We start from the raw sequence: 24,582 nt of genomic DNA on the forward strand, positions 1-24,582 counted from the left end.
AGCTCCTGCATCAAAATCAGCATAATTAGGGTACTTGTTGAAATTATTCTTTAATGGTGAGACAGAGCCAGTGGTTCTCCTTAAGGATCTGCAGGCATTTAGCACATGCTTACAGTTACTTGAACACAAGCGTCAATGTGGTACTGATAAGTGAATAAGATTATATATGACTGCTTTTTTTGGGGCTTGCTTTACTGGGTTTAGCAGGTACAAATTCCTTCCCCACCTCCCCAGCATTCCTTGTTAGCTGGTGGCAGTAGAACCTGTTGATTTTTTTCACCTGTCTGTTCAAAGTGCGTGTATGTCTGGGTAAAGCAGAATTTTGGGAGAGGTACAAAGGAAAGGTTTTTCTCATCAGATGACTTTTCTTTTTTCTCTGGATCATTTTGATTATAAGCCACTTTACTGGAGTAAAATTTGAGAAGACAGTTCTAAGTAACTTGATTTAGAAGGCAAAAACTAAGGTAACCACCTTTCAGGTGAGCATCTTCCAGCTTTCCCAAAATTATCCTCTGCTATTGGTTTCTGAGACTCTACAGAGTATTACTAGAGAATGACTTTTTCTGACTAAAATTTAAATATCTCTAGTAGAAAAAAGGTAGTGATTTCAAGAACAAGACTTCTTTTCCTTAAACCTTCCAGTCACTAATTCTCCTGGCCCACCAGATAAAATATACCACTTCTACATTAATGACATGATGGAAAGCAGCGTTTGCTACTTTTTTTTAAATTAGGTGTTGTGCGTTTAGAGAACAATCGTGCATAAAATATAGGATTCCTATTATCCCCCTGTAATTAACACCTTGCATTGGTGTGGCACATTTGTTAGGATTGATGAAAACACATTTTTAAAATTTTACCATTAACTGTAGTCCATGGTTTAGGTTAGGGTTTCCTCTTTTTGTAGTACAGTTTCATGAATTTTTTAAAAAAATTTTATTTTGTTATATGTACAACCTAACATTTCCCCTTTTAATCACACCCATATATATATATTTCAGTGCTATTAATTACGTTCACAGTGCTGTGCTACCATGCCCACCATCCATTACCAGAACATTTCCATCGTTCCAAATAGGAACCCATACCCTACCCCCACCCTGTCCCCTGGTATCTTACATTCTAGACTCTGACCCTATAAGTTTGCTTATTCTAATGGTTTCTTACCAGTGAGATCACACGAGCATTTATTATTCTTGACCTGTGAATTACGCTGTCATGAGTAGAAGGGACATGGGGCCAAGCATCAATATCCATGGAACATTATTGCCAAGAGAAGAGAATCTGAACTTTTGAAGCTCTTCTTCCCTTGCTTGCATATTTGGACAGCTGTTATTGTTGTGTGCTCTGTGCCTGTGATAGCCTTGCAAATGGGTTAAAACCGCCTTTACGGCTTGCCCATGCTTTCCCCTTGGAGCTGTGCCACAGCACTTGTGTCGTCAGTGCTTTAAAATACGTTGCTTGGCTCGCTGCAGTTGTAGAGATGATCTCTCACGAATAGTCTTAAATGCTGTGGGAATGGTTGAGTCCCTACAGGGCCCGGGTTTGCGGGCTGTGTGCACATTTAAAATAGCTTCCTTGTGGTTGGGAGGAAGTTAACTCTTAAGGGCCACGTCATGCCTTTGATTGCATTTCAACTTGGTCCTCGTAGCTGGAGAAACACACGCCCCGTAGGTTCTGCCGGTGTGTCCTGCCCTGAGAGTTCCCTCAGCCCAGGGGGCAGGAGACTGGGACCTGGACCAGCAGGTGCCGAGCGCCCGACAGCTGGACCCTTTCTGTTGCTTGCTGGCCATGTAGCCTTCTGCGCCAGCAGTCCCTCTGGGCCTTGAGCCTCTCTTCCTTGAAGTGACATTGGATTGGATGCTTTCAGGGTCCCCTCTGGTACCATCCATCTGTGGTATTGTTGGACTGTCTCTAGTTTCCATTAAATGACTGCACAGTGAACAGCCAGTGGACAACAGTGCTCATTCTCATACACACTACGATGCTTGCTTAGTTCCCAGAGGTTTCCTTCACCTTCTTCTCCAGCCTCCCCCAAGGTGGAGGTGTCTACCGTGGCTCTTGCAAATGAATCCATTAAAATGCAGCCGATATGCTTTGAAACAAGTTTCATATCATTCATCTGAGAGTGCCTCAGTTTACCCTTAATTTTGCCAGGGCCGTCAAAGCAGAATTTCTTAGCGTTTTCTCTCTTGAGTCAGCGTTCCTGAAATCACCAAACCAAGCTATGCGAAGGATTCCACAAAATCCCGCCGAGCCCCTGAGTTCGTTGGTTTCTTGCATCAAGGATTTTCTTTTCTTAATTGACGGCCTGCACCTCTCCTTTCTTCTCTGTTGTATTGATATTCTTCTCTTTGTTTGTTTTGGACAGAAGAAGGTTCAAGCTTGGAGGAAATCGGCTTTAACTGGGGAGATTATTTGGAAGAAACGGGGGCCAGCGCGGCCCCTCACGCATCATTCAAACACGTACGTAAAGCATCTCTTCTTCTACTCTGCATTTCGAGGGTTGCAGATGAATTTACATAAAGATGTCAACTCACTGATGGGAAGAAAGGGGATGGAAAGGAAAGAGGGGAGTTCAACCAAGATTTCTTAGAAATAGAGAGCAGGTGTGGAAGGGAGTTTGTTTTTCGGGGGTAGCTGCAGGCAGTTGGGTCCTTGCTTCCAGCTTGTCCCCCGTGGGGTGGGATGCTGACACCCACAGCCAGCACGTTCACGATCCTTCTCAGAAGACATTTCATCTGTTACAGGCCTAGGCTCAGGGTGGGTGTTCAGTGGTTGTGGAACGGTTTGCAGTTTTCCCTTGTCATATGCCTAAAAAAAAGCCAAATTAAACAGATCTCACCTTTGTCCTCCAGGGGCCTAGAGCCTAAGATGGGAAAGGGTGATTTGAATAAATAAAAAGCCAGTAAACTAGGCAAGTTGGTATGATGTGTAATGTTTTCTTGGTACCTGGATAGGTATTTTTATTTAGAAAACATCTGCAAAAGTTTTGGAGCTGTTTGTAGGGACATGAATCAAATTAGAGGATATAATGCCAGGCATTTAGAAAACATTTGACTTGGACCACAGAAATCCTTCTCATCAACAGTAATTCTTGGGATAATGAAAATGGTGTGCCCAACAGAGGATGGGTCCTGGAAAAGGAAACTTTTGAGTTTTTTTCAGAGTTTTGCTTGTGATATGAGATTTTGAAAATGTCATTAGCAGGGAACACATTTCCAGGACTCAAGTTCTTAGGCACTACCATGGCTTCATTAGAAATAAAAATTTAGTTCTGAAGAACACTTTCTCACTGGGTTACCAGGGCAAAGATTTAGCCTGAATAACATAAGCAAATTAGAACACTGTCTTAGCCTCTTTTTTCTTCGGGCTTCTCTGTTGAGTTAGGAAGCCAGAATCTTGGGCTTTTAATTCTGGAAGTGAGGTGTCCTTTTGAAAAAGAATTTAAATTCCATTTTTAAAAAATTCATGTGACCACCTCATAGATGTCGCTTTCTCTTTTTATATTGCTATCCCTCATGTTAGAATTACTGGTTTATTATGAATGTGATTATGGCCAGTTAGGAAAACCAAGAGCTAAATATTAAAAAGCCACCCAAAACTCTACTGGCATGCAGCAAGGATGTGGTCCTGTGTAGCATTTTAATATTTACACCTGAAGATGCTGGGATAATTTGATAGTTTCCTTAAGGGAGTTTAAGAAAGAAATATTGACTGCGACCTTTTCCTTCCTTGTGCCAAGACATGATCACGTCTCTCTCTGTGACGTCACTACTCATTCATCCAGTCAATTCTCTGACCTCCCTTTCAGGCACCCTGTAGTTTCCCACAGGAGCGGCCTGGACTCTGTCTTTCACGATGCAGAATTTTCCCAGGCCTTTATGCCAGCCAACGTTGAAATGAAAGGTGGCATTGGACCCATGCATGTGTAGTTTCTATTTCCATTGACTCCTTTAAGCATCTGCTGTTTATGGACATCTCATAGATGAGCCGTAGAAGGTTACAGTTCAGCAGCCTGGAAAGTTCTAGTTGCAGTCTGCTGGATGTATGTGCATCTAGCATAATAATGGCTTTTCACCGTGTGTCTTGATGACTTCAGGTCGAAATCAGCATCCAGAGTAACTTCCAGCCGGGAATGAAATTGGAAGTGGCCAACAAGAACAACCCGGACACGTACTGGGTGGCCAGCGTCATCACCACCTGCGGGCAGCTGCTGCTCCTGCGCTACTGCGGGTACGGGGAGGACCGCAGGGCCGACTTCTGGTGTGACGTGGTGATCGCCGACCTCCACCCCGTGGGGTGGTGCACACAGAACAACAAGGTGCTGATGCCCCCGGATGGTAAGCCCCAAGCGGCCCCGCGCTGCCAGCGGCCATCGCTGCCAGCGCTTGGACTCCCTGACAGGAGGTAGAGCCTTGCAGAGTACCGGCGACTCCAGTCCTGGGAAGTGCTTCTCGCTCTTTGGAAAACGGCTTCTCAAGTTTGGTTAGCAGGGGGAGTGGGGAGTGGGCGCCTGTTCGGATGTCCCGGCTGGATCTGGAAGCTCAGCCAGCCATGGCCTGTAGGAGATGAAAGCTTTGGCGCGTTATCCTCAGATGGCTTTTGGAGGGCAGGAGAGGCACGCTGAAGGGTTGCCAGCGACAGAGCTCTTGTCCTCTCTTTGGCGATGGATCGCATGGCTTGTTGTGTGAATTACGGCTTTGACGGTTTTGAACAGTATATATATGTTTTTTAAAGATTTATTTATTTCATTCCCCTTCCCCCTCCCCCCCGGTTGTCTGTTCTCTGTGTCTATTTGTCTATTTGCTCTGCTTCTGTTGTTGTTTGTGGCATGGGAATTTGTGTTTCTTTTTGTTGTGTCATCTTGCTGTGTCAGCTCTCCGTGTGTGCGCTTTCGTTTGTGCTGGGTGGCTCTCCTTACAGGGCGCACTCCTTGAGCGTGGGGCTCCCCTACGTGGGGGCACCCCTGTGTGGCAGGGCACTCCTTGTGCGCATCAGCACTGCGCATGGGCCAGCTGCACATGGGTCAAGGAGGCCCGGGGTTTGAACCGCGGACCTCCCATGTGGTGGACGGACGCCCTAACCACTGGGCCAAGTCTGCTTCCCTTGAACAGTATTAGAGAGTGTCTTAAATGGACTTCTTTAGTAAGCGTTGATCTGTCTTGTCATGGAGAGCCTGCCAGGGTATAAAGCAAGGAGAACAGCAAACAGGTGCCGAGAACCATGGTGGTACTGTTATGGGAATTGGTAAACTTTGATAGATAAGATTGGTTTTTTTGCTGTCCATTGGTGGTTCCCCAGTAGGGCAGTTTTACCCCTCGGGAGATTTTGGGTAGTGTTTGGAGGCTTTTTTTGGTTTTCCCAACTGGAGGAAGGGAGGTTGGGTGCCGTGGCATCTAGGGCAAAGAGGCCAGTCATGCTGTTCAACAGCTTACATGCACGAGGCAGTCCCTGCCCGCTCCCCCTTACACCAAGAAAGAATTACTAGGCCCAAACTGTCGACAGTGCTGAGGTTGAGAAACCCTGCTTTGAAAGAATGGGCTGCATTTTACAAAATTATGAATGTATTAAAGCAACTCGTCCGGTCCTGTAGGTGAAAAAAACAGAGTTACCAGATACTTGAATCCCAACACCCTGTTCTCTGTGTTTCATTACTTGTCGGTAGCAGAAGTTGTCCTTGCAAACGTTTGATGCTAACTCTGAAGCATGTGTAATGTCTTCTTAATACCTGGCTGTATCATCTTTATTTTGAACAATTTTTATTTTGAAATGACACATGAAAGGTTTAGAATGGAACCCTGAGGTTTATCTCGTCCCCCCTTATGAGCAATGGCTTTTGTCTTACAGAGTGTTCGAGTCTTTTCTTCTTCTGCTTTGAAGTTCTGACGTATCGATGTTTTTCTGATTGGTGGGAATGGTCTATGGTTTTTACTGTCCTTTGTTATGCATAATTGAGAGACTGCAAAGGAAGGTTCATAGGAAATGGCCAGGAGTTTAAGAGTTGCATTTATGTGACATTTGTAAGGGTTGAATCCCATTGCCTTCACCTTGACCCTTTTTTGTCTTTGGAGAACATAAAAGAGCCTTCTTTCTTTTCTTCTTGCTTTGAGTCTTTGAACCTGCTCTTTCTTTCCTGTTCCTCAAGTTTCCTCCTCCTCCATCTATAACTTCCTCCGGAAAATGAGTTCAGAACCCCCATCCTGTGCTCACACAGCCTCATGTGCTTTATTGATCTTATTATTATTATTATTGAGATATAATTCACATAACATAAATGCCATCCTTTTAAAGTGTACACTTTAGCGACTTTTTAGAGTATTCATGAAATTATGCAACCATCATCACTGTCTAATTCCAGAAGATTTTCATCATTCAAAGAGAAGTCCTACAATAAGAGTACTCCCCAACCTCCCCCCACCCCCACCCCCGGCCCCTGCAACTACTCATTTACCTTCTGTTTTTATGTATTTACTTATTCTAGGTATTGCATATAAGTGGAATCATATGATATTTTGTCTTTTTGTGTCTGGTTTCTTTGACTCAGCATAATGTGTTTGAAATTCATATTATAGCATGTATCAGAACTTCATTCCTTTTTATAGCTGAATAATAGTCTATTTCAAGGATGTACCATGTTTTATTTATCTGTTCATCAATTCTCATGACATTTGAGTGCAACCAAGCTTTCCTTTGTGTGGGTCCTGGATTAGATCTCGCCTTAGCACCCCTAGACTATCCCCTAGTAGTGCCCCAGCACTGGCAGGTATTGATTGCCTGTGCTTGAAGAGTTTTCAGTGAGTCTTCATTGAATAATTGAATGATCTAGTGATGAAAGTTGAACTGCTGCTTACACAGGCAGTAGTTGAAAAGCATCCTGCTGTTACCCTGGCAAGCTGTGTTCTTAACTCTCCTTCACCTTTTCTCCCTTACATTTTGAGCCACTATTGTTTGTGCTTTTTTATCAAGATGTACGAGCGTTTATTTCTAACACCTGCACCAGGTGAGTGCCGTGGGGTGGTTGTCAATGGGTCCCTTTCTAGTTCTGCATAAATGATAGGGCGAGCAACTGAGTTTTGAGCTAACCAATGTACTAGAATGCTTTTGGTAATGCCGAGTCCACTCAGTCCTGGGCCCAGCTGAAACTGGTGACCAGTGACACTTGGATATTTGGCTTTGAATGAAAACAGCCACCGAAGTAAGAAGATGAGGTGTAACATTTAATTATTTACTTTTCCTGTTAATTCTGGTTTATCAGAGAATAAACCAGTCTTGATGGATAAAATGTACTGATGGAGTATTGGAAAACTATCAGTTCAAGTTAGAGAATTAGTGATGTCCTGCCCCCCCGCCAGGTACCCCATAGATAGAGACACAAGCAGAGAGAATAACACACATATGGGGTGGGGGGCATGTGTTGCTCTGAGAAGGCAACAGATAGATGCACACACGCACACAGACTCAGGAGGACTTAGACAGATGTGTGTTCCTTCCAGGGGACATGTACACACTTGGGAGGGGTGGCAACAAGTGGAGGGGGGAGGACAGGGGAACAGAAAATGAGACCCCAGCCCCTGGCTGCTGTCCCGCCTTACTCCTGTGCTTCCTGTAGATGCCTCCTTCATCTCGCTCTTGTCTCTTAGAGCTTAGCACTTTAAAATGGCTTCCTTCTGTAACAGATTCTCTAGTGAACAGTTTTAGGGAGAAGTTCCAGAGTACCAGATTTAACCTACTAGGAGCTAATGAGTTCATTTGGTCAGTAGTCACACTGTCACTTGAGAGCAGGCCATAGGCTATTAATCAACTCTTCTCTCTCCCTGGGATGGAAAATGTGGCGGCAGTCAGTTTCAGAAGCGCCACCAAATTCCTACCCTCCTGACTTGTGCTGTTAGGCAAGACCCAGATGCATTAACATGTCAAATTCAAAATGGGAAAGAAAAAAAAAGGAAAACCCTATAAAGAGGGAAACTAGGCATTCACCGTTCAAGGCACTGAAAGGTTTGAAGTATGTTCAGACAATAACTAGTTATGTTAATTTGAGCATTTCTCTGTCGCTCTTTTTAAAGAACTTAAAAAAAATTTAGTGGGAAATCAATATGCCTTGGAAATCTTTAGCACGGTGAACCAAGTCCGGAAATAGCAGGTTCATGGGGCAAGAGGTTTTATTGATTGCTGTAGTACAGGATAATTATTGCTTTGTAGCCAGAGGTGGCAGTTGTTCCAGAGGGAATAGTAGAATCTATTTTTTGAACAACGATTCTTGTTTGTGTGGTTTTCTGTCTTCAAGAGCTAATGTCATTGTAAATTCTGCAACTGTGTGTGGTTGATCTTTGTTGTGGTGAGACTTGAAAGGCATCACAGAATATTAGCACAGGTTACAGAAATCCACAGCACGTAATGCTTTTGTTTGGGATGCCCCTGGCAGTGGGGAGATTTTCTTATTAATTCTAGGAATCAGGAGGGTATAAAGGGTAGGAGCAGTGTGTTTGGAAGATCTGAGTTCTTAGCTTTCCACTGCCATTAACCCCTGCATGGTGAGTCAGGGCCCTGTGGCCTGCCATCTCTAGAGAGTGTTCCATTTCTGAAATTCTTTGATTTCTGATCCTTGTAAAATGAGGAGGGAAGACGAATGAGTGCTCTTTTTCCAATTTTATGTGTGAGTCCTCAAAGGCAACGAGAGATAAGGAATGGGGTCTGTTTTAGAGCTAAGATGCACGGAAGTCTAACCCAGGAACCTGCATGGGGCACAGAAGTCAAGTTTCTAAGTTTCTATTGGGGATGGTAAAGTTTTAATGGATTAGGGGGATAAACTAGATAAGGAAATTATCGTGAGTGGCTGGGTCCATCACCATTTGCAATAGATAGAATTCCCCTCAGTAAAGGATTGTAGACCTTTTGGAACCCAGAGAACTAAGAGTTAGCAGTCTTGGATGGAGTGATGGGCAGAAGCTGAGTTGAGTCAGTCAGTGTGTGGATGACAGTCCCCCAATGCAGCTGGACTAAGCAAGGGAATGGAGTACAGCGTAATTTCCCCCATTATATTTAATGGGAGAAGGGGGGCGGCTGGCTTTCTTTTTTGGACTAAGGCTTACATGCAGCACACAATATCTTTAACGACGCTTTAGGATGTTTCTTATACGTTCTGAAGTCACTGTTTTGGAAGAGAGACATTTGATTATTTGGATGATAGTTTTACAAAGCAGGTGGAGTTCCTTCCAGTCCCCTATTTTCCTGTCTTGCTGTTTTAAGTTAATTTCATCTTTGAATTGATGGGAGTTTTCCCTATTCCGTTAAATGTTAGGAGGAAGGAAAGAGGGTGGCGGCGGCTCAACTCTGTATCATTAACACGTGATTCCCATCAGCAATCTGGGCTCTCCATTAATCTGGGCATCTTTAGAGAGACCTGGTGTTAGTGGCCAATTGGCCATTCAAAGAGCAGCATTCCTGCTAATGAGCTAATCGGTGCTAATCTTTCATATTAAAAGTATTAAGATGCATACTGCATTAAAGCATCACTAAGTGCAGTGAAGGATTATGGCTCTTATTAGAGGAGCAAAATGGAAAACGTTTTGGCTTAGTAAATCAATAAAGCTTGATTTATTCATAAGTACATGCAAAGCTTGCAAAGGGCAGCAGCCAAATAATTACTGTTTATGGTGATAATGTACAGAAATCATTTAATCTGGTGACTGTTTCATTATTATTTATTGAGAAGTTGTAACATTCTTCCTTTATGTGTGGGGTTGGTGAGCTTTGGAGTTTCAGCAGGTGCCTTCTGGGACCAAAGATGCTCCTTTAAGAATCCAGGTAAATGTGTGTGATGATGCGTCCCCAAATGGCATCCCTTGGTTTATATTTGGAGAAGTAGTTATTCATGCGTTCTACTGTTGCAAGGAAACTATTGGAATTATAGTGCCTTAGGAATCCAACCACTTATTTTTATTTTCCCCATTATTAAAATTTCTGTAATTTGAATTGCAAACTCTGCAGTCTTGCCAGAATGACTCTACTTACCATTCAAAGTTGAATCAAACTGCTGGGGTTAGTTAATATATAATTTATTTGAATAAAGGAATGTTTATTCATGAACTATCCAGGGAAAGTGTGAAGATGGCCTTATGTTACGTGGGTAGTTCCTGCCAAGTTCTGAAGCCTGGTCCTAGGACCGTTTTTGGGAATTGCTGTTTTTGCTGTTGTTGACTATAAAATAAGAGATAATGGCAGGTGGTGCATGGAGCTGTGAAGTCCATAACCATTGTTTAACTCTGAGAAGTAAATGCGATTTGGGTTTTCTGAGACTGTCATTCTTTTAGATGTATACTTTATTACTTAAATAGCATTTTAGTAGTGTTAATTAAAAGTTAATCAGATTGTTTTCATTGGCAGACTTAAATTGGGACTGTAATTTCACTTCTTCATTAATATGAAAATTTAGTAAATATGCTAAACACTTGAAGGGCAAAATTGAGAGAAATCCTGATTGGCCATGCAGAGTTGAGGGAAGGAGACAGGACACACTATGATAAGAGAAAGTTCGGTGTAAAGAGAAAAAGCCACATTGCCATAAGAAAAGGTAGATGGTGTTTTACAAGTAAGGTCTTCACTGAAATCAAAGTAATAATGATACATTTAAAAAATGAGTTGGTATCCTAGAGCCAAAAAAGGCGTTTTTTGATTTTGGGATGGGAAAGAAGGAATTAGGTAGGAAACAAAGTAACCCTTTCTCTGTAGGATTTTTTAAAACGATGCATCTGGTTTTGAATCCTGTCAGATCAGACAGAGAACCTTCTAAGAGCCACAGCCTGGTTTAGACAGGAGTGGCCATGGCTTGTGGGTGTGTGTGTGTGCGCGCACATACATGTGTGTTGGTATGTTTTGATCTAAAGAATAATTTGAAACAGTTTTAGTATCTACCATTTACAAATCATATCATGTGAAAATTCGGATTATCGGCTCGATGGACCTGCATCCATGTGGCACCTGTTAGCTGGAACCTCTAAGATGGTCGTTGATTTGCTCTCTGGATCTTCTTTCCCTGCTCGGTTTTCTTATCTGCTTGGGGCCTGTATCTCGAATATCAGGCGTGGAACCAGGAGTCTGGAGATGAGAGTGCTAGTAGATGTCCTGTACAGCCCCTGAGTGTTGGAAAGCCCTGGGGTATCCGCCAGCTTCCCTGAGCTCTTGTTCAAGAGATCTCATCCTGTAACACCAGGTTGGACCAGGTGATAGTTAAGATTTTTTCTAGCTCAAAAAATGCCCTGATTATAAGAATGCAAAGAGTAGCGATGAAAGATGTTTATGAAAGCGCTCTGAAATAAATAGGCTCTTTGAACAAGAGCCTGAGAAACTGAATTTTTGGAATGAAAAGTAAAACATAACTAAATAAAATACCTACGTATCTTTGTAAATGTAATGGTAAAAAACCGTTTATGAGTAGAACATGAAGTCTTGTTCCCTGTGCACCCCTGTTTGGTATTTGTGTTAGCTTTTTTTTTTTTAATTTTTAATTTTGAAATAATTTCAAACTTAAAGGATAGTTACAAAAATAATACAAAACCCTTACAGAGAATTCCAGCATTCCCCCTCCCAGGTATTCAGATCCGCCACCTTTTAACATGTTGCCACATTTGCCATATTCTGTGTTTCTATCTATCCACCTGTACACCCAGATCCACTCACCCTCCCTCCTGTCAGTCTGTCCATCCGTCCATCCATTTAATATTTTGACACTCCCTATAATCTCCCCTCATCATTATCTTGCAAGGTGAATAAATGAACCATGAATTTCATCTTGTTTGTATCGTAGCTCTCCAAATAAAAAAGTTTCTCTCTTATTACAAAATATTTTTATTGTGTGCCTACTATGTCCAAGTAATTAAAATTAATCCTGTCCTCAGAACAACCTTGTAAAGTAGCTGATATTATTATTTTACACTTGATGGAAATGTGGTTCTGAAAAGTTAGTAGTCCCCAGGTGATAGAGTGTGAAGTAGATTTTACATGAAGAGGGATTCTCCCAACTTCTGAAATGAATGCTTTGGAAATAATAGGGGTCAGTAAATATTTGTTCGTTCATTAAATTGTATCAGTAAGACTGTAGATTAGAAGGTTCAGACTTGAAATATTAGAAACATTATTAAGACAAGTTGTAGCATTGGCTTCTTGTGATTTTTAAGAATAGAGTAGAACATTACTTGTTCAGAACATTTTTCTTTTCGTCATTTTCTGAGGTGGATAAATGGAAGAGAACTTTCTTGCCAAATGTTAATCATGAGATTGTGTAAAGTTATGTCAATGGTATCAGATGCTATTTGGGATTTTCTGCACTACATGTAAACTCTAAGCACAAAGCAGTGACTTGTTAGCTTTTCCTTTTTAGTGTAAGTCATAAATGAATTTATTTCCTCCTGCTTCTTAATCCAGCAACTTATGCAATTTAAACCAAGCATGTATTTAATTCTGTGTGGAGCGTGAGAGTGAATTAGTTGTGTTTCTTTGGCGTTGGGTCTAAATCTTTTCTTCGTTGTTAAATCTTTCATTTCCTTCACTGTCAGGCCCGGGCTGATCTCTTCCCTCTCTCCCTGTCTAGTTTGCCAGGGACGCTGTAACAAATGCCTTAAAAAGCAGGACTTTTTTGGACCCACAGTTTGGGGGGCCAGGAGTCCACCCTCATGGCGCTGCAGGGCCGCGCGTTCTCAGAGGCGGTAGCCTGTTGGAAGTCCATACTCCACCTTGGCCTCCATCACGTGGCTGAGTTTTTCCCTGTCTGTGTCTTCCTACTGTGTCTGAATTTCCCGGCCTCCGACCAGGACTCCGGTCATAATGGGTTAAGGCTGCCCCGGTTGGGTTTGGCTTCACCTTAACGGATCACGCCTTCACAGACACAGGGCGGGTGGCTTGGACGCGCGCAGGTCTTTGCGGGGGCCACGGTTCAGTGCAGAACGTCCCTCTTTCCCATCCTGGCCCGCGCCACGTGGCCCGTATGCGGGTCCCCGTTCCTGCTCTTGGCGGACCGACCCCCTTGAGAGCCCTCTGTCATTCTAGTGCAGAGCCTGCAGGGAAGCCCCAGGTCCCTTTTGCATGGATGTGTGTCCCTTGGCACAGCTTGCCCTCCATGGGGCCTCTGTTCAGTTTTAGCCCTGACCGCCTTGGTTTTCACTGCCCGAGCCAGGAAGCCTCAGCTCCGTCCATCCACGTTGTGCCTCCGTCCCCCTCCCGTTCATCATTCAGTCCCCTCTTGGCCTACAGCGGGGGCCACGCCTCTGGCATGAGCTCCTCTGGCTTTGTGGGGGCCTAGGAGAGTCTCCCTCATTTCGTTCCAGCTTTAAGTGAAGGGTGGGCGTGGGAAACAGGTGCCATAGTCAAACCTGGTGATCGCAGAGTTTTTCAGTCCAGAGCTCTAGGTGCTGTGATGCAGAGCCGGGCTTGGCCTGGATGCGGCGTCACCGCTGTCAGCAGGTGTCACGGCTGTCACCAGGCGTCGTCTGCTCTGCCGCCGTCTTCTCACTTCTGCAGAGCAGGAAAGTTTCATGCGCTCTTGTGATTGCGGCAGTCACTTTGCCTTAGCCGATGGGAGTCAGTGGATCTCTCAATGTAAGAGCTCTTAACAGAAAGCTCTCATGGAGACCTGAGAGAGCGTGGAGTAAATAAAATGCCTGGGTTCCATTTTGAATTCTAAGGAAGAGTAAATGCCAGTGTGCAAGGCAGGGGTCTTCTTGGAAGCCACTGTGAAATGGAGAGGAAGAAGAGGCAGAGAAATGGAGCTTCCTCGAGCTTACTGCCTAATTCCCAGGAGGACCGTGGGGCTTTCTTTAGTGGTGGACCGTTGACCGAATGCACCTGCATATAGTGTGTCTATTTCTGTAGCTCCTTGCTTTTGCGTGTATGGGCCCCCTGGGAGCTCTTGCAAGGGGTTCTGCTAATGGGAATGTGCTTCTGGATCCAGGGTGCTGTGACAGGTGTTTAAAGATAGCAGCTAACATGCCTCTGCTGCAATTGTCTCTGCTTTCTTTGAGAGCATGTATCTGACGATCACGTAGTGCATCCCCGGCTCTGAGAGAGACCACACACGTCAGTCAGGCTGTCATAGGCCACGGGCAGTGGTCAGCACTATCCCTCAGCCCGGACAAGAGGGGCCTCTGGCCGAGGGCCGCCCTTTGGAGAATCCCAGGATTCGTAAGTACAGACAAATGCGTTTATTCAAGGGAGTTCTTATTCTGACCGTCGTTTTCTCTTGGGATCTCACACTCAGCGCTGGCACAGGGCAACTCATAACCCTCAACTTCCTCTCTGGGGACTCAGCGCTCTTCAGACACCAGGGAAATAATTCTCTGCCGCTCTTGTGCTTTCAGAACAAAGGCAGCTGTGTCTGCCGTGAATGTTTGCGGGTTGTGGCATTGCCACAGTGGAGAAAAAGATAGATGCGTGGTCAAATCCTTTCTAAGAATGCAGAGATGGTAGATGATTTCCATAACAAAATATCACTCGTTATTAGTACTGAGCATCTTCTTAATTTTGCCCCTTTTTGTATTCCAACTTGTGTTTCCAGCGGTATGTAGGAATCAGTGCAGAATTCTCAACGGTGGTAGTTACTGGCTGAGAAGCATTTTATGGCGTTAAACAATTTCATACTCCCCTCACACATGTTTACAAATAACTCTAGACATGACATGCCTGAAGTAGGGCATTGATTTTTTATATTGGCGGCTGGACAGATATTGAACACCAGAAGTGGGGGTAGTTTTGTTTTTATGAACACACTCAATGAGCGTGAAGTCTCAGAAAATGAAATAAAATACTGAGTTTTTGATGTTGACTAATTGTATTTTAAGTTTCAGTAGATAATTTAGAATCTTTACAAGGAAATAGCTGTTTTGAAAACAAGAATTTTGGGAAACGGACTTTGGCCCAGTGGTTAGGGCGTCCGTCTACCATATGGGAGGTCCGCGGTTCGAACCCCGGGCCTCCTTGACCTGTGTGGAGCTGGCCATGCGCAGCGCTGATGCGCGCAAGGAGTGCCGCGCCACGCAAGGGTGTCCCCTGCGTGGGGGAGCCCCACGCGCAAGGAGTGTGCCCGTGAGGAAAGCCGCCCAGCGTGAAAAGAGAGTGCAGCCTGCCCAGGAATGGCGCCGTCCACACTTCCTGTGCCGCTGATGACGACAGAAGCGGACAAAGAAACAAAAGCAGACAAAGAAACAAGACGCAGCAAATAGACACCAAGAACAGACAACCAGGAGAGGGGGGGAAATTAAATAATAAATAAATAAATCTTTAAAAAAAAAAAAAAGAAAAAGAAAACAAGAATTTTTGATTTCTGAGTTTTTCTTTAATTTATATTAAATTATAAATATAAATAACTATTTGTATGGTAATACATTTTTTGATGAAAGAAATTCAAGTTGAATAGGCTGGATATAATTATAATTTTAATCCTTGAGAAGGTTTCTGTCAATTTAGCACAAATCATGTGAAAATCTTGATTTTTAACTAGTTTATGATTTTGCTGAGATGAAGGCAAGAAAAATCAATTTCATGGCATAAATATATAACAATTTATGAATTTTGTAAGTCTTTATTTTCTTGCTTAGTCCAGTCATTGCTGGTCCATCAAAAAATGAATGTTGTGATAATTAAATTTAGTTGCGTTTGGTATTTTGCCAACTTTCCGTCGTCTTTAAACTATAGCTTTTTGTGTACCTTTTGATTTTGTCATTATGTTTATTGTCAACGGAGAAGGATAGAGCATGCTTTCTTTAACAGCCTGCTCACTTGACTGATAACTTACTTAAGCAGGGAGCATGGAACCAACAGGTGCATGCTTGCCCTTTCCCTGTAAAGTTAAAGATGGTTCTGTTCAGTTTCCAAACTCGGCTTCTCCTAGCTTCTTGGATATATGGAATCTTTCCAAGGGCCGCTTGGACATGGGTGGATTTATTGGTAGATGGATCCTTAAGCTCTGTGTCTTTCCTAAAGTTGATCTCAGTGTATTCTGTTGGGGTCCTTCCCTCCCTCTCTGGGCCTAGTCATTCTTTTAATTTTCAATTAGAGAAGACATAGATGTACAGAAAAGTCATGTATAAAATACAGAGTTCCATATATTGTCCTATTAGTAACATCTTGCATTAATGTGGCACGTTTGTTAACAATTCATGGAAGAACATTTTTATAATTGTACTGTTAACTGTAGTCCATCGTTTACAACAGGATTCACTGTGTTGTAAAGTCCTCTGTGTTTTTAAAAAATTTTTATTCTATACTAGTAACATATATACAACCTAAAATTTCCCCTTTTAACCATATTCAAATATAGGCATGACTTTAGAGAAGAATCTTACTGGGATGCTTTGCCCTGAGGTAGAAACCCCTTTGTGGCTGTGCATTCGAAATGCTGGTATGACATATGAAGGCTCCTTTATGCAAGTATTATCCCTACCCTCCCAAAAGTAAATAAAAATTTACTTTTTATATTTTGTTGTTGGAATTATAGTGTATTTATGCTGTTTTCTAAAGTCCTAAAAGAATTTCAGTAATGCAAGCCAAAAGAAAATTTTTAGAACTTAGAACTTCATTGTCAGAGAAATTAAAAAAAAAAACTTAATTATATACTACATATATATTTTGTTGTTGCAGAGAAGTAGGATAGGAGGAGCAATAAAATTCTTGGGAATGAAAAATATTATGTTAGGATAAGAGTCTGGAGAATATGAAGTGAATTGTAGGATTTTAAGGAGAAAAAGGCATGGTATGATGGGGGTTATATGGGAAGCTCTTATTTTCTTTAATGTAACATTTAAAAAACAAAATAAAGAGATCGTAGAACAACAACAACAAAAAGGCATGGTATGAACCGACTGGTAAAGTAGTGATTATTCATGTATTTTTAAAATACCTGATAGAGGGTATGAGAGTATTTTAGTGAAAGTATTTATGGGCAGGATATAGCAGTATTACTTTTAATGTCATATTTATAATATGTAGAAAATTACATCCATTGTAGCTATTTTTAAATGACTGAGGAATTTTAGAATGCCAAATCGAAAATGTGTGAAGGGGGAACATTAGGTTTTTAAGACTCTTTTCAGGGAATACTTGAGCAAGAAAGTTTGAAGACCAGTGTCTTAGGCGATTATGTTGGATGAAAGACATTCTGCAAAGCCTGTTAATCCCTTCTCCTCTCCAGGGCTGATAACTTAGCTTTGTAGACCTCTTGGGTATTTTGACATCACCCATGTCCATCCTCAAGACAGGAGGGGACGAACTAGCTCGAAACCCGTCTCTAACCCCTCTGTGGTTTTGCACAGATGGCCCTTCTTGTTTACCCATTAGGGCATTTTTTTTCCTTGTAATTTAGATGTTCAGAAGTTCCCAGGGCTTTGAAAGAATTTATCATAATTGAGTCTTTCCAGAGTTTATATTGAGGTCACTGGATTCTTTTGTTTGGTAATACATTTGCAAACGTTCCAACAAGTTCTTTGCTAATAACGCAAACGAGAGCTGGAAGGAAGGTCTTGGGTTGATGGGTAAAAATACTTTCATGACTCCCAGCACTATTTTGGTTCACAAACTATTACTGTTGCCATAGAAGTGGACTCATTTTTATATCAATCTATGGGGAACTTTTAAATGAGGTTCTACAGTGTGCCCACAGGTTTTTTGATGGCAATATACAGTTGTTGTTCAACAGAGTTATCCTTAAACATTTTTTAGGAAGCAAATCTGTAATGAACTTTTGGCTCATTTTGCATACTCTGATGATGACCTCAATTTTGGAAATGGACATTATACGTGGCAGCTCCTAGCGTATTCACTTATTTGTTGGTCATTTCTGCTTAGGCGTTTCTTTCTTGACTGTCTCACTCTGTTTCGCCAAGAGGGATTGGAAGTTAATTTGAAATTCTGATCTCTGAAAGGATGGGCAAAGTTCTCTGAGACATCGCTTCTTTTCTTTTGAGTTTTTAAAAGGTATCTGTCTTAGGCTTACTATTTAAAATGGGTCATGAGCCTGTAATGTAAATTTACAGAGCTGGAGGATGTCCACCAGATAATGAAACCCTGACTCTAAGAGTCTGTGTTCATCTGGCGGTGAATAACTTGAAAGGTCCCTCCAGACTGTACTCTGCTGGTATTCAAGGAAAATTAATCGGATTCTCCCGAACTGACACCTGTGCAGTACTTGCACTTTCCAGGTCAGTGTGGAAGGGTGAAGGGTGGTAGGAGTCAGGTGCCCAGGCTAGTCTCTGGTCTGCCTTTCGCTAAATGTAACCCTGGAAATGGCGCTCAACCTCTTTGTACCATACCTTCCTCATCTTTGAAATGATGAATTGTATTACCTGGCCTTGCTATCCGTTAGCACCCACTCTGGTGGTATAGGAAAAAGCTCTTTCTAACCCTTGAGCACTTCATTGTGGAGTCTGCTTACCAGCACTGTTCTGGTTTTGGTGAAGTCTGAAGACCTGATGTCTTCCTTATCTTCCTTAAGGGATCACACAGGGAGGTGTGTGAGGAGGCTCCTTTACTCTGAGTGGGGGGCAGCGAAATTATGGCATCTCTCGTAGCTGCAAGTTCCTTCCTCAGCTGCCTCAATTGTCCAGAATACTGGCAAAGAATTACTTCTTTCCTCTGTGGTCTTGGAGAAGTTTGGCTTTACCTCTTTTAGTGAGTTACGTTTGTTGCAGTTTGAGATTATTGATGAATCCCCAAAAGAGTAAGATTATGTATGTAAACTAATCTGTTACTCTGGGTGTTAAGAACCTTTAGATTCAGCTGAGATGTCTTGATTAAATTCCCTGTTGAGATTAGGGCTTTGATTCCAACACATTGGTAGGGCAGAACTCAGGTTGAGCCCCTGCCCCCTTAGTGAGCTGATATATGAACAGACACTTACTCACGAATACACACAGGAAGAGAGAGCTCTGTCATGTTTGGTCTTGGGGCCCCAGAGAGAGGTGGACCATTTGCCTAACAGCTTATGGCTGACCTTGGGTAGACAGCAGAGACTGATAGAGGAAGCCTTGAGAGACAGCCCTAACCAGGAGAGAGGACTGAAAGCCAGAGGGAAAGGAAAGACCAGGCAGAGATCAGCCACCACCTTGCTTCAACATGTGGCAACTGACCTTGGTTTAACCTTGAGATGTACTCTTTATAGCCTTGTAACTGTGAGCTTTTACCCCAAATAAATACCTTTCATAAAAGCCAACAGATGTCTAGTACTTTGCATCAGCACCCCTTTGGCTAACTAATACAATCCTACATCTGTCTCACCCCTTTGATTATAAAAGTAAGGCCTTGTGAGTATTATAAATTCAGAAATATATGTTTTGGACTTTGTCACTTCACAAAATGTGTGAACTTGGACTAGGTACTTAAATTCTAAACTTAGATGCTCACATCTGTATAATGGGGAAAATGAGCTGCTTTGTGGGGTTGTTTTGTGTATTAAGAGTTATTTGCACAAATTCCTTAGACCATTACTGAGGATATAGGAGGTACTGAATCAGTGTTATTTTTTTCTGCCTTCGTCCTTATCGTTGAAGATGGTCTTTTATTCACCTTGGTATTTCTTATGATGCCATTCATATGGTTAAAGCTCATTAATTATTAAGTGGATAAAGAACAAAGCCTCTGAGTTAAAGCAGTAACAACATCAACTTAATTGATATTAGTGTGTCTTAGTTTGCTAAAAGCTCCTGGGAGCAGTATATGAGAAACGGGTTGGCTTTTATGATGGGAATTTATTGGGTTCAAAGCTTATAGTTCTGAGGCTGTGAAAATGTCCAGATCAAGGCATCATCTGAGAAGCCGTCTCACCAAAGTTCGGCTGCTGGCCATCCTGGAGTCCTGCCACATGGCAAGACTCATTGGAGGCGTTCCTCTCTGGGTCTCTGCCTCCTCCTCCAGGCTTACTTTCTGCCTGAACTCAGCTGTGGGAATCAGGCATGTGGCTCATCTCTTCCCTCTTCTCTTGTCCTTGTCTCTTTTGGCCTCTTGGGACCTCTTTCCTTGCCTCTGTGCTCCGTTGATTCCAGACTCCTACCTCGGGGGCTTTTCTCAACCTCACAGGGTTTCTGTGTCTCTGCTCCTCTTTCTCTTGAGTTGTCTCTGCGTGTTTCTCCCATTTATAAGGATTCCAGCAAGAGGCCCAAGACCCACCCTGGGTCATGCCTCCCTGAAGTCCTCCAATCAAAGTCCCCAAACTGAATCCAATCCAACTAAAGGGTCCCACACAGGAATGGATTAGCGTTAAGAACATGATCTTTTCTGGGATCAAAAATAAAAGCTTCCAGCTATCACGTAGTGTATTCATATTATTTTTTGGAGAGCTATTTAAATCTTACCATGCTTATATACTATAGTCCTAGTTGATTTTTCGAGCTTCATGCATATTAGGAAGCAGCAAATTAGAAACAGGGGAGAGAATTATTTGTCATATATACTTTTATCAACCAATAAGTGATAACTGTCAGTCCAACTGCAAGGAAGGGGAGAGAAAAACTGGAAAAAAGCGGATAGCACAATGAAAAGGGATAGCAATCTAATGCCATTTTCTGTAGAAGCACAAAGCCTTATCAAAAGGATCTGGAGGGCACGGGGTTATTATAGAGTGAAGTGCGAACATTTATATAGTAAAGCAGAATGGTTGATTTATTTGACTCTCAATCCTCAAAGAAGTTTTCAATCTGTTTTGTATCTACCAAGAAGTAGGTGGCAACAGCAAAGTCTAATGATAACTTCAGAGCGATATGGTGTAAAGAAAAGGAGATTGTGAAGAGCTGCTACCCTTTGAAAGGCTGCATTATGAATTGAATGTGTTATTTTTATCACTATGGTAGACTTCTTCTATGGTACCAGTCTTTATTTTGTCTCCTTAAACGTGATAAAGCCTTAAGCCCGATGCAGTTAGCGCATATCCTGGGGTATTGATCTGGTATATGAATACTGGAGTTGAAGGTTGTTTTTTTAAATTTCAAGATATATGGTTTGTGGGTCATCTCACCAGCTGCCTGGGATGGGCAGTTAGGGAAACAGGAACAAGGAGGGAGCTGAAATGTGGGTGGGGCCAAGGCTGGCCCGAGAGAGTTGAGGAGAAGCTCTGTGATAGTTCAAGTGTCTGTTGAGATTGATTTTCTAAGATGAAGTCGAAAGGTCCTGTTAGGTGGACAGGGCATCCAGCTGGGATATCCCGGCTGGGGAGTAGAATTAGCAGTAGGATCAGGAGGACGGGGCCTGTGGAAAAATCTAGACCCTACAACAGGATTGGCCACTATGCGGAGAAATTGATTATTGTAAGTGCTGAAGCATGACCTGACCTTGGCAACATGGGGTAGAAGCGGGTGTAGAGAGATTTGAAATTAGGCAATAATGTCTTTATTCAGGGGTTCTTAACCAGGAGTCCATGGACCCCCAAGATGTCTGTGGAAAGATTTCAGGGGGTCTGTAAGCTTGAATAGAAAAAAAAAAAACAACCTATCTTTTTTTTTCCTCACCTCTGAAATCTAGCATTTCCTTCACTTATGAATGTATGCAATAAATAAATTACAGTAGTATTCATTTCACCTGACTGGCAAAGGGGTCTGTGGAACAAAAAAGGTTAAGAACTCTGGTTTATACTTTCTTGGGTCCTGAACTGACCTACATTTAGGTAGTTTGGAGAGGGAATGGAGATTAGTGGATCAGGATGGTGAGATGCCTCAGTTATGCTAGTTCATTCAGACTCTGGGTACTCTCCATCCTGGGACACTGCCCCTCTCTCTCCCAGGTGTTTTCTGTATCTCTGCAGTGGTAGTACTACTGGGTAAACCCAGGTCCTGGGTCTGAGTGGCTTATTTAATTTCTGATGTGCCTGAGAGAGGACTTCTGAGGTGGTGATATCGTCTTCCCGCATCTTTGAGAAGTGGATTATCCACCGGGCATCGTAGAACCTGGGCAGTTTTTCCTTTGGTAGCATCAGGTCTTGACATCAGGTGTTCCTCACCTGGGTTACTGACAGGGTGTGTGCTAGTTTTCCCAGGCTGCTAAGACAAATACCACACCCTAGTTGGCTTAAGCAATAGGAATCCATTGTCTCACCGTTTCTGAGTCTAGAAATCCAACACCACAGTATCGTCAGACCGTGTTTTTCCAGAGTCCTTAGGGTTGCCTCAGCCTCCACCTCCCTCGCACGGTGATCCGTCTCCTTCCATCTTCTACTCTGGTTTCTCCTTCTGGGTCCAATTTCCTTTGCTTGTAAGAACTTAGGTCGTCTTGGATTAAGACTCACCCTCCTTCATTGTGGTCATGCCTTAACTAAGAACATCTTCAGAGGTCTTACTTACACCCACAGGACTGGGGGTTGGGCTTGAACTTGTCCTTATGGAAGACATGATTCAGTCCCCAACAGAGTGGAGGTCAGTGGACTCAGCACTCAGGGTCGAAGGAGGGCAAAACCCAAAAGAAAGAATCAGGGGCTAAAAGCAATGAGATTCTGAAAGGCATTCTCTAAGGCTGGCATGTGGTGAGGTCTACTTTAAATACTCGGTAGTAGTTTTGGAACCAAACTTGGACTGTTTTTAGGATTTAACACCTAGGGCCACAGAGTTGTGTGGTCAACTTAGAGGATGCTGCTGAAGGTTTCCTTATACCAGCCATTCCCTGACTTTTGTAAATCAAGCCACAACAGCATTTATTTATTGAGTGCCATTTTGTTTTACATGGTTTTCACATTTATGATCTCTGAGGTTAGGGAAGGGGTTTGTGATTCTCTTTGTTGTGGTGGTTTCTTGAGAAGAGATTTAAAAATGGATAGGGGGACGTTCATAAATATCATAGATACTTGGGATTTTAGAACCAGAAGGAAAGTTGAGGATTAGAGAGGTGGAGAATGGGTGGTGATGGGCTGCACGGAGACATCCTTGTGTTCGATTTTGAGTCCAGTTCTGTCGCCAGGCCATGCCACATCATCCCATGTCATGTCACTGTACTCCACGCTACATTAGTCTCCTTGGTGGGCATCTCGTCTTTATCATGAGGATGAGAAGGTGCTCCACTGAGACAAAATCACTTAAGACCCTGAGGTTCAGATACTGTAGTTACTGTCTGTCCATTGTACTGCCGTTCGGGAGAACTTAAATGTGCTAAAGACCTCATTTTCAGAGCAGGTCAAAATGCCTTTGTGTTACAGAAGTTGCCTTCTCTTCAATTAAGATGTATTTCAAATGTTTTTTTTAAATTTGCCCGTTTTCCGAAGATTAGCACAAATCTAGTTACATGCAGTAGTTTTTTAAGAACAGAATGATTACAACAAAGTGGAGTCCAACTATTTGTTTTTTAAAATGTTCTTAGGGTATGCAGCAGGAATGTAAAACAGTCCACTTTTTATTTCTAAAGAGATCTAATTAGAGGGAAGTGCTACAGAATCCAAGAGAAATGTTATTTTAAGTTTCCATAATTATTTTTCCGATTACCTCTTATCAACTCACAGAGTTGTTATGCATAGTTGATTAAACAATGTGATTTTTTGTAAAGCTCATAATGCCATATTTACACAATAGTTACTAGTAGCCTCCAAAATCTCATCATGGATTGTAGGAGTAAGTTACAGCCCTTAAAAAAATCTGTAATTATTTTTTCCACAGTAGACACTTGTGCCAAGTCATTAGCATCTGCTCAGCTTAGTTCTTTGAAAGTTCTGTGATGAATATCTTTTGAGACTATCATAAGGCACAACTCCCCCATCCTACCCTAACTTCCCACCCTCATCCATAAACAAAGCAAAACTTTTCAAACATCTCCAGAGAAAATAAAATGTATGTAAAACTTACTTTCCAGTTAAAATGTTTTATTGTCCTTCAGAGATGATTTATATGCCTTGTTTAGTCTTGCTTGGAGTAGTATTTAATCACAGATTTGTTTTGTGAAATGAAGAAATCAGTAGTCTTTTTACATTCTGTACAGCTAATGTATAATTTGTTAGCCCATCAAAACTAATTTTCAATCCCTAATGTACATGGATCTTTAGATTTATAAATACTGTTAGTGATTCTTTCATTTTAAACGTATGTATTTATGTGCCATTCTAGGGTGGATTTCTGTGTAGGATTTTGCGGGGAGGATGTTTACATAAATAACCAACCAGCAAATAAATGTCAATTAAAAATTCTATTAACATAGTTGGCAACAGTCTTTTTTCTTTTCTTTTCTTTGTTGTTGCTGCTTTTTTGGCAATAGTCTTTTGGTATTTTAAGTACAGTATGTTTAAATCAAATTTAATTTTTTAAAATGCTTGCCTGTTTAGTTTCCCACTTTAACTCATTTTTCTGTTAATACAAGAAACCATTTTACATTTAGAGTAGTGTAGCTCTCCTCTGCACACATCTGACTACTGTGTGCTAAAGTATTATGAAGGTTTTAAAGTAGTTTTTAAAAACAAGGGGAATTGGTCATTTTTGAGTTTTTTCTTCTGAACCTTATGCACTTTCTTCTTTCTTCTTGGACTTCTTTCCTCCCCATCCCTCTTCCCACTTTCTCTCTCTCCTCCACCCACACATGTTAGCTGTAGCTGTAGCTCTGGCTGTAGTTGTAGCTGTAGCTGTAGCTCTTTCCCTTCCC

At 42.3% G+C, this 24,582-nt stretch overlaps 1 protein-coding gene across 5 annotated transcripts in view; it reads left to right on the forward strand.

Annotated features, from left to right (window-relative positions):
• Positions 1-24,582, forward strand: part of SFMBT2 (Scm like with four mbt domains 2) — a 274,334-nt gene that overhangs the window by 27,415 nt on the left and 222,337 nt on the right. For 4 of the 5 annotated variants that reach the window (XM_058282433.2, XM_058282436.2, XM_058282432.2 and 1 more), the window contains exons 3-4: positions 2,372-2,466; positions 4,103-4,343. In XM_058282433.2, coding sequence (XP_058138416.1) covers positions 2,372-2,466; positions 4,103-4,343 — 336 coding nt within the window. The remainder of the gene's footprint in view (positions 1-2,371; positions 2,467-4,102; positions 4,344-24,582) is intronic. The other variant, XM_058282437.2, reaches the window with a different exon arrangement.

This window comes from Dasypus novemcinctus, chromosome 20 (assembly GCF_030445035.2).
Source record: "Dasypus novemcinctus isolate mDasNov1 chromosome 20, mDasNov1.1.hap2, whole genome shotgun sequence".
Taxonomy (NCBI): domain Eukaryota; kingdom Metazoa; phylum Chordata; class Mammalia; order Cingulata; family Dasypodidae; genus Dasypus; species Dasypus novemcinctus.